General features: G+C 41.8%; 1 protein-coding gene across 6 annotated transcripts in view; it reads right to left on the reverse strand.

The window, feature by feature from the left end:
- rbms3 (RNA binding motif, single stranded interacting protein) overlaps positions 1-21,033 on the reverse strand; it is a 265,275-nt gene that overhangs the window by 107,449 nt on the left and 136,793 nt on the right. For all 6 annotated transcript variants that reach the window (XM_070846037.1, XM_070846036.1, XM_070846041.1 and 3 more), the window contains one exon: positions 10,251-10,342. In XM_070846037.1, coding sequence (XP_070702138.1) covers positions 10,251-10,342 — 92 coding nt within the window. The remainder of the gene's footprint in view (positions 1-10,250; positions 10,343-21,033) is intronic.

Here is a 21,033-nt window from a genome sequence, read left to right on the forward strand (position 1 = left end):
TTGGAAAAAGAGAGAGAGAGAGAGACAACACAACAAGCCAGCATGGAGTTGCACAACAGACATCACAACGCATGCAGACAAAATATTGACACTGTGCAGAGACAAAAGGGGCAGCAGAGAATTTAGCGACTTCTAGATAAGAGTTTATATAAATAAATATGCGGGAAAAGCAAAGCTTACTTGACTCTTCCTGAAGGCAACATTCTCAAATAAACTGCTTGATTATTAAAACACACGAGCTGAAACGGTGCTGTGTGATGCAACAGTGAATAAAAAAAACTAAAAACTCAAATTACTAAAACATTTTAAATAGGACTGGATACATTGCAAAGTTGTTGGTCTGATTTTCTCTGCTTGCTAGAAACAATAGTGTGTTTAACGATTTTGCTGATGTTTTGTTTTCGATGTAAAACACTTTGGAGGAGAAGCAACGATGTGAAACCACCTCAGAAGGGGCTAAGAAACCTATATGCCATACATCTACCTGTCTCCTCTCAATTTCCCCCTCTGAACTGCTGACCATCTCTTACTCCATCAAGACCCTGGAGAAAAAAAAACTGTGCGGAGAAAAGATCCTCCGCATGACCTCTCTTCAAACTCCATTCTTTTTCCTTTCTCCTTCGCACCCATTTCCTGTCCTCCCCTGCACGGCAACAGTCACGGTGTGTATGAGCCTACAGTACTGTATGTGTGTGCCCACAGGGACTGAGGTCTTAAGGGCCAAGTCCCTTCTGAGCTCTGATAAACTACACTGACCTTGCCTTTTTAGACCTCTGAGACAAAGCCCAGATCCTAGCTTTTGCAGAAGAGAAGAGGAAAAGGCCAGAGAAGCTATTTTTTTCTAAAACATGCGTGCTAGATGAAAACCTACAAATATATGCTTCATATATTTCATCCAATCAAGTTTGTTTGATATATTGATGTGGAGCTTTAACATCACCATTCCCATCTTCTCTTGTCTTTAGGTCCACACACTCACACACAAAGACTCATGGGAGCAGTATCAGTGAGATGAGAAGGATGAAAAGGGACCCGTTAGTCTGGCTTCCCTCTTCCTCATTAGGCAGAATGAGGGATTGTGTTGGTGTCAGAGAGCTGGTTCATCAACCCTCAGCAGGGCAGAGCCCCAGCACTGATCTACCCTGCTCTGCTCTGCCTGAACTCACTGCTCGCTCTTCCTGCAGACCTCTCACATATGATTGAAGCCACTGGAAATGGAGGCAGTCAGAGTAATTTAACATGGCATACCCTTAGAATTTGTTCAAGAGGGGGAATGGGGTGCAATTGAGAATGCAAGGTAAGGACAGATAGAGAGAGACAGAGCCATGGTAGGGAAAGTTGTAGTTAATGGTATGAGGATAGCAGTCTAAAACAAATGGAACGGGGAAGTCTGAGTGCATTTGCTCTTGAAGCACATCTACTGTTTGGATCAGCATGAAACACTACTGGCTAACTCATCGGTGCTAAAGATTTAGACATTGTTTCCAAAATGTCTATTTATTGATAACAAAGTTGCAGGCACACGTACGTGTACATAAAAAACTTTGAGGCAGAAGTTAACTACAACTGCCAAGGTGCATTTTGGACATCCAATTACAGAGCCTGAGGCTCTGATCTGACTGTGCTGCAGCACACAAAACTACCAATAAATATGATCCACGAGGAGTGACTCAGTGCCATGGGAATGTAAACTCACACAAGAGTGCGTGTACTTTGCTCCTGTCAATAATTTGTGAAACTACTAAATTTTATAGAATTCTTTGTTGGTATTTGACAATGTTTACCATCGTTGTTCATGTCAGTGTTGTCACTCTCAATTTTGAGCTATCTCTGTCCTTTTTTCAAAGCAGTTTTGAGGTCTTGAACTCTGGTAGCCCTCGTATCAGATATCATGCACAGAACACATGAAAAATTTATTTTTACTGCTTGAACAAATGCAGCCACTATACCGAGTGATTCTGCACTCTGCTACAAAGGCTCATTATCTAATAATTTACTGTTTTTCAGATAAGATATATGTGTGAGTGAGTAAGTCTGTAATTTTCATGCATTTGTCATTTGAGCCACTAGCCATAAACTTGGTACTTTCCAGTCACTCAGGCACACCAAGTAGTATTAAAGTGGAATTTCTTTATTCTTGTGGGGCAAGATAACAGCAGCAGAAAGAAACTGACAAAAAATAGGCTTCATGAGTACCACTCCAAGTTAAATTACAGTTCTTCAGAGTATGACAGGTAAGTAGCCATGGAGTAGTACTTCTGACACATGAAATGCAGTGAAAGAAAAGTGCTCTCTGTTTATGTACATCAACAGTGTGCCACCATAGCCGGAAACTGAGAGGTCCAGTGCGATTGCTGGGGTTGAACATCAGTGAAGAGTGCAGTGAGTTCACTGTATAACAGAGGTAAGTAAGCATGGATGGAGGGATAGATGGAGAGATGGTGGGATACAGGGGTTGGCTGGCACTGAGGAATGTAATCCCCTAGTTAAGTGGTATGACTGATGAAGACAAATTGAAATGGGTCAGCCGAACCGCGGAAGAGAGGAAGGGTAGAAGTTCAGAACATACGAGCGCTCAAACATACAATGGACAGCTAGAGTGAAATATACTTAGAGTGTAGGTGACGTTACACACCAAACATTCTGGGTGAAACCTTTCTTAACACTGAAGCTGCACCATTGATTGTCCATTATTCACTTGTATTCACAGGTTGTCTTCTCAGGGCCAGCTGAGTAATTGAATGCAAAGCGTTTCACCTGGTCTGCGTGTCGGTGTTGAGTGTGGAAGCTCGGTCCTTTGAACGTTGTCTCTGCGGGCCTGCTAATTGAGCCAGATCAATTCACAGAGACAGCGAGCAGGTTGGCACAGTTGCCACATCAAAGAGATTCTAATAACTGCACACTGTGGCCATTAAAAAGCCTGAAAAAGCCATATTTATGTTTGCTTCAAAGCAAGCATGGCAGCATTGAACATACTGAGAATGCAGGCCTTTGCTCTTCTTTGTCAAGCCTACAATTACAGCATAAGGCCATTTTGGAGCAATTTGGGAGAAGAATAGCTGTTATTCACACGTACATAAACGCAACCACTCCAAATTGTACTTTAATTAGATCCCTTTTTTGTTGCTACAGTGAAAACCAATAAAAACACATGCAAAAACAACCTAATGACAGACTGTAATTGTTAAGAAGAAATTGCAATAATACCCAAATGATTCCCCCGCATCTGTGCTAAGTTTCACACAGCAGCAGTCAAACTACTCTGCCATTACAGCAGAATTAGTTATGCTGATGCTGTCTATTGCCAGTTATCCATTTCCTCCCCCGTCTCTCCATCGTTCTCACTCCCCTCTCTCCGCCTGATAAGTGATAAGTTTGTAACTTTGTTCATTAGTGCTGGCCTGTCTCCTGCTGTACAGGCTGTCTGAGGTGACATTATGGCTGGCAGGCCTCTCATTCCCACCTTTCAGCCCTCTCTCTGTCCGCATTCTCTCTCACTTTTTGCTTCCTTCTCAACTTCATTCTCCTCACAGTCTTTCACTCTTTCTTCCTGCCTTTTTTCACTTAATTTCTCTTTCACACCAGCTCTCCCTGATTTCTACTTAGTCTCAGAGTCTCTGCTTCTCACTCTCTCTTGCAGCTCGGCACGTCTCCGCACTGCTTGGCGAAATAATTTACCGCACGCAGCGCTCCCGTGGATGATTGAAGCGTAATTAGACGGCAGAGACAGTGGAAGCCAAAGGAGGTGCTTGGGAGCCAGTGTTCGTCAGATGGTCCGTCTCACTCTCACTGGCTTTGCCCTTCAAAACTATCACTTCTGCAGGAGGAACAGGGAGGGGACAGTGTGCTGAGCTCAAGCTGCAGCTAACTATGCCGCAAAAAATGCTGGCAAGTGATTGTATCTTTTTTTGTGAGTCAGATTATCTCACTGTGCTGGAGATATTTCCATTGATATCAACTTTTTCCCTTAGTCATGCTAATGTAACTTCCTTTACAGTAGGTGAGACAAAAAAAGTAGCATCTTAGGCCTGACACACTATAACACATTATCATATAAAAAAAACACCCATAAACTCATTAAAACTGGCAAACTTATCTGGTAAGAAAACTTAAGCAAACTGGATTCTTTTTAACTCAAGATGAACCGACATTATGCCTATAGGTGCATCATTATATACTCAGGGAAGAGAAGAAGAAGGAGCCTCTGAGAGTTTAACTATCACCATGGTATAGCATATCGAAGCTTCATGTGCTTGCTTAAGGATGAAACTATTCGTGAAAACAAACAACTGGGGTATATCTACAGTATGCTTACGCGCTGACAAGCATCATACACGTAGTATTCAAATATGAAGCATAGTTGACAAACAATATGGAAGGAAATGAGCTGCTGGTGAGTGACTATAATCATAAGGATGTCCTTGTCGATGGCAGCTTCAGGAGGAAAGTGCTGATCACCACACTGTTTTCTGACACCATATGCTTTGCGAACAAACACTGTGGTGGATGTCAGAGGGGAAATGGCACTGCATTGAAGGTGGCCGCACATCGGGCGGAGAGGTAAGAGATGCTGCTGAGTGAGCAGCTGTATCCCTAAACTCTGTCCAATTATCCCGCTGTATTTACAATACAATGTTATTTCCCCCTACATTCTCCCCAGATTTAACCCATACTTGGGGTAACGCAGGCTTCGCTAGGCTAGCTGTTGTCAGCAACCAACTGTAACAGCACTGTCAGCCATCCCTTTGATTATCGCCCAGAGGTCACCCTGTGTTGAGCCCAACCATGGGGTCCTGGGTGTCAACGGAGCTAAGACGTCAGAGGAGTCACCTTTACAGGATAATAAGAGGACTGCTGACTGACTGCAGACCACCCAGAGGGGGATCCGTGCTTTGCACATGAATATAAATGTGATATTGACAGGAAATCTTCCCCAGGAGAGAGAAAGGAAAGGAAAGCAAAAGAGAGAGAGAGCAAGTGAAAGCCAATGAGGATAAATGAGAGAGCAAGAGCAAGAGGACTGAACTCTCCGGTTCGTTTCACACCGTTAAACCATCTGAAGCATGCGCTGGTGACTACTGGTTGATGGGCCGGTGCGAGCACTGTGTTATCATAAACATTTGGGATTCACTTCATGGAGGCACTTTAATGATGCTTTTAGCATAATTTCCCCACTGTAATGTGAAGTGAAGGGCAAGCAGCGCCTTTCTGTCTGCCTGTAGCTGGGGTGAGCCTTATAAATATTGGCTGTTAGAACGAAGCTAGTGACAGAGGCACACAGCACCACAGGCTTTGTCCCTGCTACTTAAACCAGGGCAGTGGCAGAAACTCTCCAAAATCAATAGCACTGCTTGGTTTGACACTTTAGTGACAATAAGCACAGTTCATTGTTTAATATATTGAAGTAATGGCAATGTGAAATTTGTGGAAGAAAACTGTATTTGACACGCCAGGATTCAAAAATAGAAACAGAACACAACAGAATTTTACCTTTGAAGGATAAAACAAATTCATATAACGAAAATCTACATGCATCTTCACAAGCGACATACAATTTCTGGTCGGATTCAAAGAAAGCAAATGTCAGCTCTAAGTTTACATTGGCCCTAAGTATGGATAACTTCAAAGCAGGGTGTACATTGTCAGACTCCATAGGATGTTAGAGTTGTTTTGCTAATTCTAGGCTGTCCACACTGAGAGGAAAAAGAGAGAAAAAAAAAAAAAGAAAGCAGAAAAAGGACAGCTTTGTTTTCATTCGGGCTGTTATCAGCAGAAGCCGACTGCACTGAGAATAGGGAGGGATGATTTCCATAAAGACTGGCTGTTGTCTGAAAGCAAGCAGCTGTCAGGCAGAATTACCTCTCCGACACAGACACCACAATCGAGGGTGCCCTTCCCATAATTCAGTCTGATTGGCTCAAGGGGAAAATGGCAGCCTGTGGAGAGTGAGGCCAGCGGCTGGTTGACAGGTTTGCATCTGCGAAGCTAGACGCGCCGTTTACCTGTTATCATTCTGTCTGCTCAACGTGTCAGTTTTCTCAGTTTCGGAAAGCTACCTGAACAAAGTGACATGTAGAGAATAGAGTCCACGCTTTGAGGAGGCAAATATGTGCCTATACTTTATAGTGAATTTCCATCACACACACACACACACACACACACACACACAGTGCCTCTGTCAGCACACAAATACGGTATGTATGTGTTTCAGCTTTAAAATGCATAGCGATGCAAGCGATGGAATGAATAATTCTTGCCAGAATCTTTTCAGATAACTTTCTTATATTATTTATAAACTCTCTTATGATTGTCCAGGTTTTTTATTTAATGCACGGACTACGATTTTTCACACACACAGTCTAGTCATTTTTATCAACACTGTAATTGTTTTGCTATCTGACATCCTGACCGTTATATCTAAGCCAGTATAAGGCTATTCGACATTTTAATGACGGCGCACATGTTGCTGACAGAGTTGTCTTTGTAGTTGCTATGTAGTTTGATGTCTTCATATATTTTCCCGCCATATACAGCAAACCAAATAGTGACCGCCATTGTTAAAACATTTTGGTAAATATGCTTATTTGCTATTTTGCCAAAAGTTAGATGAGAAGATCAGTGCACACGCTCATGTCATGGAGCTAGAGTTAAGAGGTTTAAGGTGATTTATAATCATGTTGTCTAGTCTGATTTTCATACAACTGTTCTACATTTGGGAAGATGTACTAATTTGATTTCTTACAAAGAATTGGATGAGAGGATGTCATATCTAGCCAAATAAAGTGGTAAACATGAAGCTAGAGTGAGAGGGTGATTAGCCTTACGTTAGCTTGCCATACATACTAGAAAAAGGGAGAATTCAGCCTGGCCTCCAAAGTTAAAAAAAACAGACCTAACAGCTTCTAAAAAAAAATTGTCTCTTGTTTAATTTGCAGAGGTATTCTTGAACTTTCATGTTGTGCTGTTCATTCTTTTAAACAATTTTTTGAAATGATACCACAAGGTTAAATTATTGATCGTACTGTGTGAGGATATGATTTTACAAAATTATACTAGCATGGTACAGATACACATATACACCTGTGCTAAGACAGATGTGGACTGTTATGTGTATTAGTATGTGGATTCATAAAGACGGATGACAACTTCCCAAAAATGAAGCCAAAACATCTTGATCGACTGGCTGCTGTATATGTCATTAAACCCACCCCCTCCATGCTGACGGATGGGACATGGGCCAAATGAAGTACATGAAAAATATATTTTTTTCCAGTGATGACGTCTGTCATTTTAGGAAGTTCTTGTCACACTGATATATAGTGTTAAATTTTCTGCCGTGCGCACAATGAAAAACGAGCAAGTATATGAAAATACACACAAACAAATGTGTATTTGGTTGTGTGAATGTACTCAAAATGTTACGTTTAGACAATCATGCATGCATATAGCCATATATGCACAAGCACACACACACACACAGAGTTAAGCTCATACACAAACATGCGCTCACACTGATGTACACTCAAATACACACACATTCCACACCTATGCTAAGTGCTCTTATCTGTGACTTGTGTAGAGGTGAGTGACAGGAAGGGAGGCGCAGGGGGGAAGTGTCCTTTAGGTGTCTTAATTATGGCTCCTCTCCTCCCTCTTGCTGTCACCATCCACAGGGGAGGGCAAGACAAAAGGAAGGCAATGTTTCATCTCTGCTGCCTTGGTATTTCAAATTCCAAGGGGAGTAAGAGGAGAGAGACAGCAGGCTGTTACATTGGAGGAAGAAGAGGAAATCAAGTGACACTTCCCTTTTCCCTCTGTTTCTCTCTTCTTGCCTCCTTTGCAGCTCGCCTCTTTTGCAGCTGTGTTTAAAATAAAGCACCTTAATAAAAGCATTTTAATGGCGTCAAGGCAAGAAAAAAGGCACAACTTGATTACTGTGACGGTTTTATTTAATGAGCTCAAAGCCTCTGGCTCTGACTTGCTTTTCGTTTATTACTTTGTTGTGGAGAGATATATGTGACAAAATGGAGCAGGGGGAGTGAGAGAATGAGGCTGAACGCTCTTATTGTGGAAGTCGTCTGTGGCGTTACCAATCTTCTGTGTGATTTACACCTTCCTCAATGTGCACATTGGTTTTTCATCTGGCCCCGCCAAGGGAATGCTGCTCCACCATGACAGAGCGGAGGGTGTCAGAGACACCTTGGCAGGTAGGCAGACACAAAGACAGCCTGCTGTTAATTATTGATGGGAATAAATTGCACTCATTGGATGTTTGGCAGGGCAACACATGGTGGATGTGAATACAAATGTGTATATGAATGTGTGAACGGTGTGTACAGAGTGTATAGAGGAAACAGTATTAAGAAAAAGAGGAGGAGGTTAGAAAGAAGTAAGGAGAGGTAAGATGGAGGAGGAGGAGTTGATAGAGTGATCCTAGTGATACCTGGTAAAGAGACATTAGAGAGATGCAGAATGAGTCTATAAAAGCAAACTACTCCTTAATGTCTCTCTCAAGTGTGATAAACGCACAGAACTGCAGCACACAACGCTGGCCTTTCCATTTGTGTGAACAGAACAAGGGGACATTCAAAAACAAACTATTATACACAAATGCTAATAGAAAATGATTTTGTGAATGTCCCCACAAACACACACATATTCAAACAAACATTCTTGAAAAGGTCAGCTCTTTTGTTTTGGGACACTGGGCCTCTCGTGAAAATATTGACAGAGGAAAGGGGAGCAATGCAAAGTGTGGTCTTAAAATGAGATGGGCAAAGAGCATGGCTTCTTATCTGTATTCTGAGAGCCCGCTCTCTTATAAATATTGGAAGAAGGACACTGGTGGGGAGAGGAAACGGCCAAATGGTGCATTTGAGAAATGGCACACCTGAGCACCGCACGGAATATCATCTCCTCCTGTCAGATCTCATCCCATTTGATCAAAATAATTGCCACCTTCATCGTTATCATCAATTCTGTCATCTTCACTGGCGCCATCGCCATTCTCCATCTCATCAGGGCTTCTTTGGCTTCAAGGGGGGGATTTCTGGATCAAATGCGGACCATCTCTTCTGAGAAAATCACTCATAGTGTTCCCTCAAAGTAATCATCATATTCATTGCTCTAATGCTACTGACATTTTGTTCACCTATTTAGATATTCTGACACCAGCAAATCTTCAGCTGGTACAAAAATAGTCTGGTTTAGCCATGCAGGCTCGTCTATCATGGATGTCCAGAAAGGGGGCCTGCCGTGCTTTAGTCTATGATGATTCTCTGTGCAGTCAGCAAAGAAATGAAAAATTTAGAAAGGGAGATGAGAAAAGGACAGCAGGATCACTGCTAGCCTGGACTGAGGGCTGTCATACATCAAACAATATCACTGATGTTCTTGCTCTAGCACCACGGTTCTTTTTGGGTCCAGCTGGTGAGCCTGAACCTGACAAAAAATGTCAGAAAAATGAAAAATGAAATATGTAACAAAAACAATCTTACTATACAACTGAAGATTCTAAGGTTAAACTCTGGATACATATACCCTGCCAGTGTGTTTTTCTCTATAAGCCATACCTCTGCACGTGTGTCTGTGTCTGTCAACCTTGCTCCATTGTGTATTTCACTTGGCCCCTCTTTGTACTGCTGAAACAGATCGTCTCATCTGCGTCCACTTAAGCAGGCTAATAATACTGCACAACACAGGACAAGCGGCTGGTCAAACAATTACAGCAGGGCCAGCTAACATGCTGACGACCAAGTTAGTTTACTGTAGAATACTGCAACGCACACACATACTCTCACACTTAACTTAAGTCCACATAATCACTTGAAACAAGGGACCTCCACATGTACGAGCAAAGTTTCTGGATTATATGAGACTACAGCTTTGCCCTATCACAGAGTGCCTTGTAAGATAAAACAGACCTACATGCACCACAGTCACCTTCAAACTTGTCATACAACGATACACAAATGCATTTACAAGCCCACATTTAAGAGTCTTCTTATATTAGAGGGAAGAAGTTTGCCAGTAAACAGCAAAGCACTGTGGAAAATTGCTTTCTATAAAACTGTTTCTGAACAAAACCAGCCTGTATGTGTGTATGTACGGAGCTTTCAGATCCATCAACATCAATTAAGTGTGTTAAGTGTGCAATATTAAATCTCTGGAGGGAGCAGAATGCACAGCAACGCACTAATGATAATGCAAAAGGAGGTGGTGATATAAACTTGTTTTTAAACACTCCTTACCTTGGCCATTTGGGCCTGCACCCCGGTGGCTTTGAGAGATGACACAGCCTTCTGTGCTGCAGCTGGGCTGTCAAAATCCACAAAGCCATAGCCTGGAGAGAGAGAAAAGAATAGAGGAAAACAAGGGGAGAGAGTAAAAAGGAAAAAAGACAGGCATTAGTAAAGAAAAAATGAAGGCAGATTACTGACGAGGAGACTGACAGGCACTTGGTAATTGTAGCAGTAATAGGTTGGTAACATGACTACAGAGGCTGCCAGTTCTCATATCTGGTGAGCACTACATTGTTTGATAATTAGCGACACTGACGTTCATAGGGGGATGCTATGCATCTTAATTAGTAGCATGGATGAGCGATTTAGTAATAACAAACCCCGGCACCCTGCCCACCTCCACCTCCACACACACACACACACACACACACACACACACTGACATGAATGCACATGCAAACAGGCACAGATAAACAGACAAAGACACAACACTGAGTAGCGTGAAAATCAAGAATCACTTTAGCAATTTTTTTGAAGGGAGATTTTTTTATTTGTAGTTTGTAGTTTAATGACAACTCGTATGCATTAATTTCACCAAGTACAATAATTCATGTAATGGTAATTTATGAAACACACTTATAAACTCAAATACACAAAAATATGTTTCAATTAATTCTTCAGAACATCACTGAGTCATTTTTTAGTTGTTCAGCCTTTTGATTTTAAGAGACTGTGAAGTTGGCTGGCCCACATCGTGTTCCTCAACACCCGGCATATTAGCACAACTCCATTTCACAGCCTCCGTAATCCTCTCCCTGGTAACAAATCTCTCAAAGGTTGACAGCATACCAAAGATGCTGCCATTTCTCTCTCTTTCTTGAACTTCATCTCTCTTACATACACATAAAACACTCAATTGTATTTCCCACAAAAGTAGCCTTTTTTTGTCCATCCTCATACGGTCGTTCTCCGTCTCTCTCTGTCTCTCTCTGTCTCTAATACTCCGTCTCTCTCTCTCATATTTTTCCTGACATTAACAGCTACCAGCCCCCGTCTGGAAATTCATCACTGGAGGAAAGCGGAGGGAATGAAATCTGTGGCTGTGATTTATGAGTTATTGTGATCCCGACGTTCTCAGGGATGTATCGGAGACGGGGGTCACGTCTGTGTTAATTAAAATTTGGTGGCAGATTAAAAGCAGTCAATGGTGCCCTCACTGTTTCAGAAGGAAAGTGTAATTAGAAAAGGATAATGGGTTTGAGGTGTGGGGAGACTCGCCGCTGCGGTTAGCCCACCGTGTTACAAACACGTATGAGCACACGCCTACACATAAACATGTAACACTTTACTTTCTCACCATGCATGGCCCCATGAGGGGTTTGCTTCATACATACAGCAAACATCTCACTTTCTGAGACTTTGGTGCGTGCGTGTGTATGTGTGTAAATCAGCGGTGGTGGTGGTGGTGGCGAGAGGGGTGGGGGTTGGGGTCATTCTCCCATCGGATGGCGGTGAAGGAGTGAGAAGTAATGTGAAAATCATAACCTGTGGCGTAGGAGAAATCGAGTGTGAGGACTGATTAATGGCCAGCTGTTAGAGTGGGGCTGGGAGGGGTGGGTCTTTAATTGTGGAAATAGGAAGAGTGAAAAACTCAGATATGAATACAGGAGACAGAGAAACTGAAACCTTTCTGTAAAATGTTAATGTTGCCGAGGCAGTAAGTAGACAACTGACTATTTTGTTACATTAGTAAACTGGTAAATTTGCAAATTGAATCAATATCTAAAGAAAGTTTTCAGCATAAGAGCAGCTTATACAGTTTTTGTGGGACAACAGATGGGTGACAAATTACCAACATAAATCGTCTTTGACAGGTGTTAAGACACTATGAACCATCATTAATCAATAACCAATCAATAAATTAAAAGGTGGTTTCTTTTCTGTAAACTCCTCATGGAGCCTACTTGAAAACAGATCTCTTTATTAGGTTTCTTCAACAGACATTTCAGGGCAATTTGGCAAGTACATTTAAGATAAAAAAGTGTCTGTAGGAGGTCCAGTGCATTTCTGATGTTACGTCAGCTTGCTGTTTGGCTGCTGTCCTCAGGGGCTGTGCTGCTGACAGGATTGGTGAGGACAGTGACATCCAAATGGAGGTCGGACTTGCTGACATCTAACTTATGATATGGATTCCCAGAAACACGTCGCCCCAAAATTTTCACTTAGATTGACATCTGGTGACTGATGCAGATCTGTTTCACACCATTTTATACTATGAAACTGTTCCCTTTAATTCATCACACGTCTGTGTTTCTTTGCACACAGTGAGGTGGAACATCCAGAACAACTGGGACACTGCTTTTGGAAAGATGCTGTTGCTGTTGAATTTTTTAAGTGCAATTTTTCAATGCTGTGAGCACAACGAGCAAAATTCCATTCACCACAATTGCACTGGGATGGAAGCAGAAAACTGATGGATCTCTGCAAACCCATTACAGACAGTGAAAACAGATATTGGATTCTCTTTAGAAGTCTTTAAATCTAAGAACATATTAACATCAAATTAAGAGAACCACACAGGATGTTACCGAGGCCCTCTGGGCGATGACTTATTCTCCTTAATAATCTGAATATTCCAGTGGTGGATACTTTGAAACCCCAATTACAAATATAATATTCAATCCACTACCACCTGGAGTGCACTTATCAAACTTTCAGCAGGATGAGGATTTTAGAGAATGCTGACCTATATTCAGACGGCTACAAATAGAGGAAGAAGTGAGGGGAATGTGGAGAGAAAGAGAGCAAGAGAATGGGTGTGTACAAAAGAGAGGCAGAGTGAGGAAGGGGGTTATTTAGGGTCAGCTGAATTCACTGAAGAAGACTGAATTGACACAGAGCTCTCTGCCTCCAGTAATGGATATTTTGCTCTTTCCCTGCACAGTTATGGTAGATGATATATGCATAATAATTCTATAATGTGGAATGTTTGATCTGTAGCCACGGGGTGAAACTGTTAAAGGCTTGCTTTGTTAATAAAGAGAATAATAACTGAGAGACATGGAGACATCTCAAGTCTCTGTTTGTGCTTTTATCAGGCAAAATTGTTGCAGAGGTTAAGGGAAAGTCAGTCTTTGTATATGTGTGTATGTGAAAGCTCCTCCGCTTCAATTCTTGTGACAACCAGCCTCAGTGTTAAACCATTTAAGTCAAGTGAGTCAGTGTTTAAAGAGTAATGTATAGGTTTATGCATCACATTTAGATATAATTAGATTAAGATCCTGTGGATTAACCAGCACTCTATTACTATTTTGTATTGTACACTTTATAAAGTGTGTACAGAATTGCCAAGTACAGTACTGTGTCTATGGGTGTGCATGTTTGCAAGTGCATCTACTGTATGTTACACTGACCCTTGGTTAGTCATTGAGCTGAGGAAAAAGTTGACCAAGTTGTGAAGAAGCAGCAGGGTCAAGAAACGTTAGACTCAATTTAAGACATCACATCTCACACAGTTACACATACCTACACACAGAGACCCACATATTTATTGAAGAATGTGCTTCTGGTGCTAAGTACATATAGTGCTGCTGTATTCAGAGCGGGTACTCTAGAGTTACTTTCCCAAGTGGAATGCAGAGGGCAAGGTGTTGCTTTGAAGCCTCTGCAACAACACAGAAATCCAATGGAAAGCTGTCACTTAAAAGCAGCTCAAAGTTACTGACAACATGCGTGAAGGGTGATTATGCTGTGCAATATAGACTTAGACTTCTTTTATTGATCCCCCATAGGGGGAAATTTATATGTTACAGCAGCAACAATAGACAAGAAAGAGTGAATAAAAAAAAAAATTAAAAAAAATATACACATGCAGAGTGGCTCAGGCACATATGCAGTATATTTATCTATTTATTTATCTATTGATTGATTTATTAATACACACATATGCACACACAGGATGTATATATACACACAGACTGTCTCTCTGAGAGGAATAAAGAGAACATGAGCTCCCATATCATATTTCCTGGTCTGGCTCTAACAGTGAGCCTGTCAAGATAAAAGGACCATCTTCAATCAGTTACTACAGGACGGTGCTATACTACCACCGCTTCTACTCTACTGTAGCCCCAGTGACTGTGCTTCTATAAATGTCTGTGTATGAGGCAGGGTTCTCCCTAACGTAGTCCCCCTGCGGAGGTCTAGAACTACCGTAGATGGCACCTCGGGCTATGCTCCACACAAAAGTCTTCAGTGGGGAGTGGAGATAAGGGACTCATTACAGTGCGTGTATCGAAGTATCAATCATCCATGCATCATTCATGCGCCATCAAATTATGCTAATCCTAATTACTTCTGGGGAAATTACCATTCTTTATCTGCTAATAGTTGGGATTGTTTGGGGTTTCCTACTCACTATATCCACCACCATTTTCCCCAATATTTCCATTTTTCACATTCTCATATTCAGCGCTAATGATCCCATTTTGCACCGCATACAATGGAATAATAATGCCCTAAGTATGAATAATGAATCAACGACAAGTAACGGAGCATTACAATGGTGTACAGGGCAAACAGTGTAATTGTTTATGTCCTTGTGAGTCATCAAGAAGAGTTCTGAAGCTGCTGTTGCACATGAGTGATTAATCATTGTCGTTACACGTATGTTAATAATTCGTACTTTGCATGTATAAAAGTAATTATGGTTAATAGAGGAGATAGATGAGCCACTCCATGGACAAATATGCATAACAATGCCTGTAATATGATTCTCATGATTCATGGTACCACGTTAGAGCCGCATCACGTTCCAATCTACAGTGTGTGTGCATAGTGCTTTTTGTATACTTATATCATACTGCATATGCAGTAATATGCAGCGCTGAAATTATTAGTCTTGTTGATCAAAATTAAGTTAATTGATGAATATTTTTTTTATCTGAGTAACTGTGTGTCATTTATAAGGAGAAAAAGCAAACTATTCACTGGTTCCTGCTTCTCAAATTTGAGGAAGCAAATAAACAAATGAATTTGTTGATTATGTTAGCATACTTGTTTAGTCAGTAAAATGTTAGAAAACGCCCATCACAAGTTTCATGAGCCCAGGGTCATGTTGTAAAATTGATTTCCTTTTTTTGTCTCTAACAGTTCACAACCCAGACATTCATTTAACAATGATATAACACAGAGAAAAGCAGCAAATTCTCCCATATGTGAAACTTGAACCAGCAAATACTTGATTTTTTTCCCCGTGATAAATGACTAAAACATTTACTTGTTTAATAGAATTTCTTATGGTTAATTTTAGGTATGTTGATGTCTTTTTCTTTTATAAAACTGTTAATATCTTTGGGACTGTGTTTGGACTGTTGATTGGACAAACCAAACAATCAGAAACATTCACGTATGGCCCTGGGATATTGTAATGTATACTTTTCTGAGGTTTTTGAAACTTCTAGATTAAGAGAATTGTAAAAACAATTCAGAAAAAAGCATACCAGATACATGAATGAAATGGAGCATTTGAAATATTTGATCACTTGCACATTTAAAAATGTATTTGGTCCATTTGGGGGTTTGACCAGCCCTACTGCCCTGCAGTGAGGGTGGGTAGTGGTTTCGGGAGGCTGCGGTGAGCTGTGCAAACACTGAGGGAGAGCACAGGGGTTTTAAATAGCGAGATGGCATCCATGACTAACTGCGGCCAAGTCAAGACCGCCTTGGTCACACTCCAAACCCAGAGGAGAGCATCCTCACTGGGACTGCATTCCTCTATCCTCCTCCATTTATCCTGCACCACCAGCGGCTGACTGATGATAAATTTTGTGGCTACCCTCCACTAAACCATGTGGTGTGTGTGTGTGAGAGAGAATGAGTGTGTCTGTGCCTGTGTGTTTATTGAATGGTTGTGCACAATGCTTGTGTGTGACATCCAACTCTCTTATTTGTGTGCGTGCATGTGTGGGTATGAGAGTAAACATGGGAGGAGCATAATTCCATCTTTCAGTCGAAGGATCCCAAAAATAAAACATCTGCAATGCATGTATATTGTGTAAAATTTAAAAAAAAAGCTTTCAGCAAGAGACCTCTGACCACACCACTGCCATCAGAGCGTTCTCAACAAAGAAGTGACAAGTCAAGGCAACACTTCCTCAATAATACTGCAGCCTCATCTACATCTGACAACCAGTAAAATCAACAAACATGATTTTATCTTTAAACACAAGCTCCAAACAAAAAAAGCAAAAGACACACCAGGGAGATGAGGTAAAATTAGCAAAGGCATGCAAACTCAAATGTGTGGAAAACATTGTTTGAAATCATTTTCATGCACACACAGACTGAGGCTCTTGGAACTACTCAAGATTAAGATACCTCATTTACTTGTCTAGTGTCACCATCCTGCCTGCCATGTGCCATGTGGAGACGATACCCATTTGTTGTAAAATAACTCTCACAGAGGGCTCTTCAATATTAGACACTGGCGAGGAGATAGTGGTACAGGCAATTAACTTATCAACCCTGCAAAATGGATTTATGGCTAAGGCATTTGTCTTGCGCTGAAGCAGCCAGCCCATTGGTTGTATTGCATTTCTTGTCATCTTCTCTTGCAGGTGTAGGAATGTCCTTGTCAGTGAGCTGCGGTCGGGATCCGCAGAGGGCAAAGTGCCAGGGCTGAGGGCCAATGGGGCCACTGGCAGCTCATTGTGCTGAAGACAAACTGAACAGGAGGTTGAAAAAAAAAAAACAAATTCCTCGTCCAATATCTGCGCAAGTGTTATAGATGAGTTCTGTACAACAGTGAAGCACCTACAGACTTCACACTTCTTCGTTTCTGTAACTCTCTAGTAATTCTATTGTGACTACCAAATCAGATAGAAACTGTCGTGAAACTGTGATGGCAACACTGAAGCAAACATGAAATACTATGTTAGATCAATGTTTCACAGGTCAAATATTACAGCGTTCTAACATATGGGTTCACAATAATCATTCCCTCTCTATCTCAGCATCCCTTTCTTATTCACTTTACTCATCATTTTTCTTCATTTTCTACCCTTTTTTTGTTCTTTAATTAATTCATATCTATTCACACTCATTAGTTATAGCACAGCACCATATGGCTTCTACTACATTCAGCTCTAAATTCACCATGACAGTTGAGACACTTTAAAATATGTGTGTTTGTTAGAAGAGAGGCCTATACTTGTGTTGCAATACACTCCGTGATGCTATGAAATTGTATAAAGATAAATTGAGTCTAGTTACAGAAGGCCTTGCTTCTAGCATAGTTCTTTATGGTTCTCAGACCAGAAGAGGCATTCAGGCATTCAAGTAAAGTATATACACTTTTACATAATATCTACTCAGTGCTGCCATTTCTAGTGACAGAACATTTTGTGAAATAAATAAAAAGTAAAACTGAGCAGATATGGTGTTCATTCAGATCTGTAAATGAAGTCACTGCTCTACTGTCTGATAGCTCCATCATCTTGCCAGCTTAATAGCAAAACCCCAGTGTGTTTGGTGCAACATGGGAAGAGCACTCGAGAAAGGTTTGAGACATGAAGAGTGTTAATTACTTGTCGAGAGGTTGTTAAAGCTAGACCCACGGCAAAAAACTAAGCTGCTATACTGGACCCCCACATGGAGATCTCAAAGAACGCACACACACTGACTCACATATGCAAACTGGCATGTATATCCACACATCTACACGGCTAAGCACTAACACCTATATACTACAAACAGAAATGCCAGTACACACACACACACACACACACACAACAGTACACACGTGTTAACATACTGTATACTCATAGCAGTACAAGTGGGCCCACGGTTGCACACACAAACTCAGGTTAGAATGTCAAACAACCTTGAATAGCTGCTCATTATGGTACCCGTTGATATGAAACTGCCATAAGAAGTGTAAGCACATCCATGCACAAAGAGCAGGTGCAGCCCTGCATTCACACTTCTCTTTCATCACACCTATACAGTATCTTAAAATACCTGCCCTTCCATCATTCCAATTATACCTGGAGATTACTTTAGTATTCATGCTGGGTGCCATCTCGTGTGCCAGCATGTTATCCCCATTCGTAATAAGCAATGTTGTCACGTCAGGTACTAGGCCTGAAAGCACCATCAGCAAGACGATAGGTTAAATATTTGAACAAGGCCGGATCAATGAAGATCAAGTGCCCTCGGAACATGGACAAAATCTCCAGGTAGAGACAAACATTAAAATCTGGACAAAGACAAAGTGTCCCATTCCTCTGAACAACTATGTAGCCCATTTCCTTTGTCTTGCATCTGTTAGTCATTCATGAGGAACAGCCTGGCCGCCCCCCAGCTAGCCTTCCTCTTCGTTGCAGTTATGATTTATGCCTTCCTTAACTAATCAAGGGTATGATCATTAGTCAGGGGATGTGCAAGGGGCCAGGGCCTTGGCAGGTCAGAGGAAGGCCATATCTCGCATTGTGGCTCCCCTGCCATCCAGGGGTTAGGTCCAGGATAAGAGATGACTGAAGATACGCCCCCTCACCTTCCACCAGTGCCCTCTGAGGCATTTGTCAACAAACAAGACAAGGGTGTACAAGCTCTGGGGTGTACTGTAAAATGGATAGAGCCAATGACTAGAGAAGAAAGCCACAATGGTGACAAAATCTGCAACAGAGATTCCCAAGAGTCCATTTGTACTTTGTGGAAATGTATTACATATTTCTCTGCCTTTATTTGGATCCAGAAGACAGACAGTCAACAATAACACTTCAGAAAAGAACAAATTCCCCACATTTGCAATGGATCTGTGTGCAAAAATGCTCTTGGGAAACCCTTGTCTATTTTGATCCGTGATTCTGTGGCTCCTGGATTTCACCTCACCACGACCTCCACTGTACACACACAATCATTAAAAATGTGCACACAAATACAGACGACACTGCGTGCAAAAATCATACAGGAAGTGGAGGGGGTACAATAGGTCAGAGCTCAAGGAATGCAGTGTTGATGGCCTGGCTGCTTCTATTTACAACAAACTTGGCCAATCAGATGCTTACTCTGTGAACAGCCAACTTTGAACTTACTGGAAAGGAGATTGAGGGGGGCAGGGTAGGGATTTTTGTGTGCATTTGTGTGTGCATGTGATTGGGGGATGCTAACAAAGGCTGCGGGTGTTATCCAATGTGGGTCTGCATGCTGAATCTGTCCAAATCAATGTGATTATCCCTCAGCTATTGCTAATTAGAGTCATTAATACGCAATGCAAGCAGGGAACGGCACACGCTGTCTCTCCCTCTCTCCTTCAGCCGAACTCGCCTCTTTCTGGAATGGCTGTGAGGGAACAGAGGCATTTGGAAAAGGTCCGTTGTTGGCCACACTTCAGTCGAGATTCTCATCTGCACATAATTCACTTTCAAAGGGCAGAGGGGGCGGCAAAGAGAATCCTTAATTGCACCGGCACCATGTACAACATAGACAAATGTTTATATCTCAGCCCTCTAATGAGAAACCAATAACGGATGCAAAAAGCACTCTCTGCCTTTTCTCCCCCCCATTCCTCTTTCCACCCTATCCCAAATACACAGATACACATGCACATGACAATGAAAAACAGGCCTTTTTGTAGAGTGTCACCTCATTCATCAATAGCCCTTATGCTCGGAGTCATGCAATACTCCACTCAGGCACTGATGCAGCAATAAATCTGTTTTTATAGAATGTAACATTGCCTATATTTCTCCATTAAGCTGATCCTGTGGTAAGGGCAAGGGATGCTTCAGATTGTAATGGTCAAGCTTCTGACGGGCTTTTAAAGTGCACCATACGGAGGCTGCGTATGTGGACAAAATTGATTCAGTATTCAAAAGGCACGGAGCAGCGTGTCCACAGTATGCAAGGACATGCGGCTGTAATTTCATTATAACTACAGATGGGTATTCAAACAAACATATATGTGGCTTTAATCTTCACAATCAAAAGTTTAGATATTTCAAACATGATTTTAATTTGTTTCAACAAAATAGGAAGTTTTATGTGTTTTACATCAAGTCACCCACATAATAGAGTAAAGGCAACCGTAATTCTTTCAAGATGCGAGTTTATGTAATGCCCTTGTGAGTTTTTAGCATCCTCATACAAAATGGATGGCAAGTTATAGGGCAAAGAAATGAACAACAACAAACTGCCGAACACACAGCCACAAGAGACTATCTTCTCATCTCATCTATCTCCCACAATTCAGTGCGGTGGTCCATCGCGGCAGAGCGCCAGTCAGGCCGGTGAATCTCGGCACAGCCTTATCTCCCAGCGGCTGAGGAGGAAACGGAGGTCCTTTAAAGGGCTGAGGTCATTTCCTCTGCCTCCGGGCTCTGGCAGGAAAAATAAAATGTCTCCATTCGGTCAGCCCTGCTTTATTTCAAATGCCGGCGCTGCCTTTTAAGAGGCCCTTGTGGGCATGGATGGCAAATGAGCGGTTTTGGGTTCTCACAGTCTATTCCTTTTCTCTCTCCCTCTGCCATCCTCAATCCCCCTCTCCATCTGTGATGCAAACCCCAAATCGTTGCTGTATTTCTACAGTAAATGTGACGACGCAGAGACAGATATATAGATATAGTATGAGAGAGAAAAGGAAGGAGAGGCAATGTGAGAGTGCGGAGGAGCATGAGAGTGAGAGAGAGATGAAGAGCTGAATGCCTCCTCTTACCCACAACGCTTGACAGCCCTAAAGCCATTTCACAACTTCCTGTTCCCATTCCTCTCTGAACTGGGCTACATCCAAAAC

Source organism: Pempheris klunzingeri, chromosome 16, assembly GCF_042242105.1.
Source record: "Pempheris klunzingeri isolate RE-2024b chromosome 16, fPemKlu1.hap1, whole genome shotgun sequence".
In the NCBI taxonomy this organism is placed as follows: domain Eukaryota; kingdom Metazoa; phylum Chordata; class Actinopteri; order Acropomatiformes; family Pempheridae; genus Pempheris; species Pempheris klunzingeri.